Raw genomic sequence first — 6,600 nt, 5'->3', positions numbered from 1 at the left:
AAAAAAAATCATTTAAGTCTTAACTCATAGCAATGCAGCCAGGCCAGGTTCTGGCCTGGGTGACCGACCCAGAGGCAGGGCAGGGGAAAGGAGGACACCTTTCCCAGATCCTACAAATAAAGCGGCCAGAAAACTCTGCAGGAACCAGGCATATTGCAAGCAGCCTCTGCAGCAACACAGCCCTAGCTAGGAGCATGTGAAATCAGTCCCCAAACTGGTGCTACTTATAGCCACATAGCATAAAATGCCTCCTCTATCTCACAGCAGGAAAGTCACAGCCCTAACCCAAATCTTCCCATGCAGGAAGTCAAAGCCCCAGTACCTTGAGGATGTGCTGAGCCGTGTAAAACCCTGCAGGTCCGCTGCCCACCACGCAGACACGAGGAGCCAGGGCCTGCGAGGACAGCCACCGTTTGAAACCTGGATGTGCAAAGAACAGAGACGACATGATACTGTGCAAACTGCTAACTCGCACGTCAGGCTGCCCCAACAGCAGCGCTTCCCCTAGACCCCCGCGGGGAGACCGACCCGGAGTGGCACATCTCCCCACACCGGCCATCGCACACTCAGCCACGCTGCTGCCGCTCCGGACGGAGATGACGGCTCTTTGCCGGTTCAGGCTAGGCACAGCCTAGCCCATCAATGCAGCATTTTTTTTTCCTCAAAATATATCTGAGGCAAAACACCTCGAGGTCAAAGCCGGCAACTCCAGCTCTCCGCCAAGACCGTGACCTTGGCATTTACAGCTTGTAGGAGCAGATACCTCCCAGCTCTGCTTCTTTTGGCAAGAACAAGGCTTTTCCAGCAGAACATGCCTAGGGTAAAGCCCCCGATGGTTTCTTAGGCTCTCCCAGACTCCAACACAGGCTCTGCCTCCTCCAGCTGGATCCAGGCAGGCTGAGACACAGCAATTTCACCTGCTTATAGAAACTGTGCTGAAAGGGCTTTTAAGCACATTAGTTGTATGGCAGCTGAGCAGCAGTGTCTGGACCTACCACCCGTCAGCTGCCCTGCAGTGACCTGCCACCTGCACCTTCCTAACCCACATAATCCACAAAAATAGCAGAAAACCCTGTTAGCTGCATCAGACTGGGATTCCCATGTGGTCCATTGCTGAGTCCCTGGGCAGGCGGCAGTTTCTTGCGCTGAGCCCGCTCTGGTGTCCCAGGTCCCTGCAGACCGGGGCGAAGGCAGGGCAGGGGGCACCTGCAGGTCCCCAGCGAGGCCAGCAGCCCACACACGGCACGGCACCGCACGCTTCCCAGCCTCGAAAGTGCTCCTCACTCCCCAGGCCACACCAGCCCCTCGCATTCGCCCCGTGCCCCACGTCTTGGCCTCTCGTGCCCGGTACTGAAGTGCTGACCCACAGCTGGGCTGCCCACAGCCCCCATACCCCGGGGGCCCACACTAAGCCTCCACGGGGCCAGCTCCTCACACCCCACGTGAAGCTGGTCCCGTGTTCTCCGTGGGGCCACCCTCCCATGCAGGGCCAGTCCTGGGTCCCCTACGGGCCGGCCCCCGTCCCCGGTGGGGCCAACGCTCCCAGCCCCTCCCGGAGAGACCCACACCCCCCCCAGGGGAGCCGGCCCCCCCCCAGCCCTGCCCCCGCAGCCCCATAGCACGGGGACCCCCTGGGCCCGCTTCGGGGGGCGGCGGGACCCCCAGTGCTCTCGCCCCGGCCCCTGCCCCGGAACACCAGGCACCGCCGAGCCCCGGCCCGGAGCCCCGGTGTCCCCCGCGGGCCCGGGCCCCGCTCCCCAGGCCGGGAGGGAGGAAGGTGCCCCCCGGGCCCCCAGTGCCCAAGGCCCGGAGCACGGTTCCCCCGAAGTGCCGGGCCCCGCGCTCCCCGAAGGCCGCGCGGCCGCCGCCGCCGCCGCCCCTCACCGCCCAAGACGCCGCCGCCGCCCCGCCAGCACGCGCCGCCCGGCCCCATGCCGGCTACCGTCGCCGCCGCACTCGCCCCGCCCCCGTCCCGTCAGCCAATCGCGAAGGCGGAAAGCGCCGCCGCTTGGCGCAACCCCGCCCACACGGCGCCCCGCCGCGCCCCGCTGCCCCACCCTCGGTCCGGCAGCCAATGGCAGCATGTAACGTCCTGCAGAGCCACCCGGAAGTCGGCTGTATCATAGAGAGACAGGGAGGGAGAGCTTATCTCGAGGGCGCTCGTGCTCCCTCTCTCTATGGTGAGGCCTCCGCGGTACCCTACCAGGCACCAGGGCTCTACCTCGGCCGGGTGGGACGCGGGGTGCGGGATGTGTGACGCAGGGGTGCAGGGATATGGGGGTGCAGGTCGTGGGGATGCAAGGTACAAGGATGCAGGATGCAGAGATGTGGGATGTGGCGAGCAGGGATGCGCAGTGCAGGGATGTGAGCGGTGGGGTGTGGGGTCGCAGGGATGCGGTGTGCAGGGGTGCCTGGATCAGGGATGCCCCGGGTGGAGATGTGGCATGCAGGGATGCTTGGTGCGGGTATGTGGGGATTTGGGGCGTGGGATCTCAGATGTTAAGTGCAGGTGCTGGATATGGGGGGACTGCTGGCACCGCTGCTCCCCCTACCTGGCCCACACAAGCAGGGCCAAGGACCTCCTGATTGTACAGGGTGAGGTTTCAGCTTAAAAATGAGTGCAGTGCCAGAGGCAGAAGTGAAGGGCCCAGCCAGGGCTCAGCAGTCCCACAGTCCCTAGAGCCGGCCCAAAGCTGCCAAATAGCTGAGAGAGACCAGCCTTGTCCCGGCCCACACTCCCCTCCCCTGGTACCAGCCACCTGCCTTCCCCTCTGCCTCTCCTGCCGGCATCCCATCTCCAGCAGGGGCGAGGTGGGTTTGGATCTCATCCACTGCAGATGCACAAGTCTATCCTTAGTGCATGGCAAGCGCCCCGAGGGCTGCCCAAAGGGCTGTCCTGCAGCACTGGGGCTCCCTCCTCCCAAGAGTGGAGACCTCAGGCCAAAGCACTCTGCTGGGCTACAGGGCTAGTGGCTGCACAGGAAATTTAAACATTTCACCACAGGGAAATGCCAGAGGACTTAAGGGTCTCACACCAACACCAGGGAACCCCTGACCCACCCTTACCGCCCAGAGTCCCAGAAGCATTGCTGGGCCAGGTTGGTCCCATTGCGTTGCACAAGGGATGCAGGAGCAGCCTGCCCTTCTCTGCTCCCATTCAGCAAGAAGAGGGGCACCAAATAAGCATGCTTGCTTTGGATTTTAATTGCATTTGCTTGTTTAATTGTGAGCTGGCTGCCTGAAAAAGCCTCCAGGGGCAACAGAAAGTGGTCTGGCACAGATCCAAAGCTCGGATGCCCCCAGGAGAAGAGAAGTAGATGCTGACTTTAACCACCTCGCGCAGGGAGGCCCTTCGCCCCTGCCATGAGCCAGCTGTAACAAACCCACAGCTTCCTCCTGATCATGGATAAAACATTAGTGCTGGAGGATAAATTCCCCTGCCAGGCTCCCGCTCCAGCCTCTGTGATGGTTTCACGCAACACAAAGCTTCGCCTTCTATTATTTTATTTCCTTTTTATTCCTCCATGGCTTGGCTCATTTAAAAGTCATCTACGCCAACTCCCGAGTGCGTGCAGTAGGAGCAGCCCATCCCCTTTTAGCCCCTGTGCAAGGCACCAGGCAGGGAAATCATCCAAAAGGGCTCAGGAGACATTTAAAGATTGTATGGATGCCAAAACACGCAGATGAGCACTAAAGGGGCTTTTTAAAAGCAATTAAGACCAAGAGGAGTTTACAACTAAAAGCTGGTTTTAATAAGGGTCATAAAACCCACACGCTTTTGCTCATGGTCTTAGAAATTGGTTCACGGCTTTCTGCAGAGGCGTGCTGAGAACATTAGCTGGCCATATGCCTCCGTCTGCTCAGCTCCGTTCGGGCGTTTGCAGCAAGGGCCGGGATCTCCCAGGGCTTTACAGTCCACGCTCCCACTCCGAACCCCTGGGCTCGGCGCAACACAGGGATTTCCAACCCCTCACCCAGAGCAACCAGGCTGGAGCTGTAATTTCAAAGTATCTGCATTAATATTACCCACAAAAGAAGCCCGGTTCAGATTGCGGATGGTAGAAATTGCTCAAGGCAGAAATTTGGGAGTCTCTGACCATGGGATGCTGGAAATTTTCCTTTACTGGGGAAAATCCGTTGTCTCCACTTAACCTCTGCTGTAATTGCCATTTCCGACAGCGAATAACGCAGGTATTTCCCAGCTCACGAGTCGTGTCCCGCCGACGGCGGCAGCCGCGAGCATCTGCCCTTAGGGGCACTGCACGAAACGGCACCGCGGGGCCGCGGCCGCGGAAAGCGCCGCTGCCCGCCGCGCTCGGGGGCGCTTCCCGGCTCCCGGCTTTGCGACTCGGGAGGCGAAATGGCATTTTGGGCTCCTCTGGGAGCCGGGCTGCAAAACCCTCGGCAGGCGGCGGGGGGGCTGCTACGCCCCGGCACCAGCCCTGCGTTTCATCGCCGCCCACGGAGCTGGCGCAACCCAAGCTCGAAGAGCGAGAACCTGCCCGTCGGCTCTTTCACAACGGCCGCACGCGGGCCCCTCGGGGGTGCAAAGCCCGCGGGGTTCCCGGCGCGACCCTCTCCCTGCTGCTGGCTGTCCCGGGGTAACGACCGCTTCGGGCCCCAGAGGCAAATCCCAGCACATCCCTGCTGCCAAAACGCCCTCCCGGAGCGGGGCAGAGCTCGGCCGGGGGCAGCTTTGCAGCCCCTCCTTCCTGGTGAGTTTATCCGCAGCCCTCTTCCCTCAATGCCAAATACTAATTTGACAACAGCAATGAACTCCTAGAGATTTCCAGTGGGAAAAAGGGACTAAAAAAAGGCGCTTTGTCACCTGCCCTTCCGAGGCTGGAGCCAGGGTCCTGCATCCCCGAGGTGCCTTTGCACCATGGAGGCGCGCTGGCCTCCGGGGCATCCTGGTGGCAACATATCGCCCACAGCTGCCTTCCTCCCCCTCGTCCTCACCAGCAGAGCCTCCAGGAAAAGCCCAGCTCACTGCAGGAGGAGGCTTGGGCGATGGGATGGGTGGGGGGAGCATGGACCGGGAGCAGGGAGCTACACACCAGGCTCAGAGCAAAGCCCTTCTGCGACCTTCTCTGCCTACATTTCTCCACCACAACACAGCGTTGGACTTTGCTCCTAGTCTTGCAGGTCCGTGATAACGGGGGGGGAAACGTGGGCGCATCGTCCCAGGGGCACGTTTGAAACACAGCAGCATCGGGGACCCTGGTGCCTGCCAGCACTGGGAGCCGTATCCGTCCGTCCAGCAGACCAGGAGTTTGTCCCCTCTCAGAAGGGGAAGGCTCCCAAACGCGTGCAGACCGCAAACCCACCTGCCTCCCGTGGGCAGTTCTCCTGCTCTAAACTCCTGCAGCAGCAATTACAGGGCGCAGTGGCCGCAGCCGGGGCTGGCGCAGCGCCCGCCGCCGCGATGTCCCACGCGGACCCGGCTTTTCACCGAGGGCACCGCAGCAAAAACCACGAGGAAGAAGATCCGCTTCCACGTGCTGAGGCTGAATTGCCAAACTGGTGTTATTAGAAGGGACTCATTTACCCCCAAATCAGGTAACACGCAGGCAGCAGCGACACGACCCCTCTTCCCACGACGGTCTCTCCACCGAGCCGCCGGCCGCGGTGCTGCAACACGCTTTCCCGTGGCCCCGGCCCGGCCGCCCGGCTCATCCAGGCTTCGGCACGGCTGCCGGCCGGGAGCCGGTCCCAGGAGCCCCGGCTGCGCTGGCGGTAGGGATGCCGTGCGCTGCCTGGCGTGCGCCCGCCGTCCTCTCCCGCCCCAGGGACACCCGGGCACAGAACGGCCGCCGGGAGGGATTTTCCTCTCCGCGAGTATCCGCCAGCAGACAAAACCAAGTCCTAGCTGCAGATAGCCACGGTGATGCCCTTCGGGTCGCGGGCATCGGCACCGTGCAGCTGCTCGCCCGCAGCGCCGCCCGCGCGTGCCCCGGTGCACGGCTCCAGCTACGCAAAAGCAAGACGTTCAGGAGAAACGAGTTTCCTATGCAATTGCTTTATGGAAGCAAGCGCCTGCGATGTCCCGATCCTGCCGAAAGCACCGGCCCTGCTGTACCGCCCCGCAGAAACAGCCCCCCGGCAGCGCGAGGGGCCCTGTGCTCACTGCACGCCCACCAGCTCCGTTATGGGGGGAGCGTGGACCATCAGCTCCTCGTATTTCTGCAGGAAGAGCCGGAGCCGGGACGCGTAGGAGTCCTCGTTGTACGGCAGCTGCTTCTTCCTCAGGTACTGGGAGACGACGGGTTTGATCTGGGAAGGCAAAGGCAGAGTCACCCCGGGGCGGGACGGGACGGGACGGGACGTCCCGGCGGCAGCACCGGCGGCGGCGCTGGCTCTCCGGGCGCCCCGCAGAGCCGCCCCGCAGCTCCGGCCATGCTCGCTCTACGGCCGCTTAACGTGGGGGGAAGGAAACCCAAGCGAAAGGCGTTAGGGACACGGTCCCCCACCCCCCCGCCCCCGGGCTGGGCAGGGCAGTGCCGGGATCGGAGGCTTTCGACACCTCCCGCGTCTCAGAGCAGCAAGCAGAGGCACGACCGGGCTTGCAGGGGGCTGGCACGGGCTCCAGGCAAAACGAGC

General features: G+C 62.5%; 2 protein-coding genes across 4 annotated transcripts in view; both read right to left on the bottom strand.

Moving 5' to 3' along the window:
- The window catches only part of FDXR (ferredoxin reductase), an 11,410-nt gene extending 9,442 nt beyond the window's left edge, over nt 1–1,968 (bottom strand). For 2 of the 3 annotated variants that reach the window (XM_085304554.1, XM_085304555.1), the window contains exon 1: nt 323–1,536. In XM_085304554.1, the coding sequence (XP_085160680.1) occupies nt 323–559 (237 nt within the window). In that variant the 5' untranslated portion in view covers nt 560–1,536. Of the gene's footprint in view, nt 1–322; nt 1,537–1,884 lie in introns of those variants that run through there. The other variant, XM_085304556.1, reaches the window with a different exon arrangement.
- Nucleotides 1,969–6,003: 4,035 nt separating this feature from the next.
- FADS6 (fatty acid desaturase 6) overlaps nt 6,004–6,600 on the bottom strand; it is a 4,056-nt gene continuing 3,459 nt past the window's right edge. The window contains exon 6 of the mRNA XM_085304557.1: nt 6,004–6,273. Within this exon, the coding sequence (XP_085160683.1) occupies nt 6,124–6,273 (150 nt within the window). The 3' untranslated portion in view covers nt 6,004–6,123. The remainder of the gene's footprint in view (nt 6,274–6,600) is intronic.

Source organism: Rhea americana, unplaced genomic scaffold (assembly GCF_003343005.1).
Source record: "Rhea americana isolate MKP2758 unplaced genomic scaffold, rheAme1 scaffold_21, whole genome shotgun sequence".
NCBI lineage: Eukaryota > Metazoa > Chordata > Aves > Rheiformes > Rheidae > Rhea > Rhea americana.
This window is presented reverse-complemented; position numbering and strand designations above follow the sequence as displayed.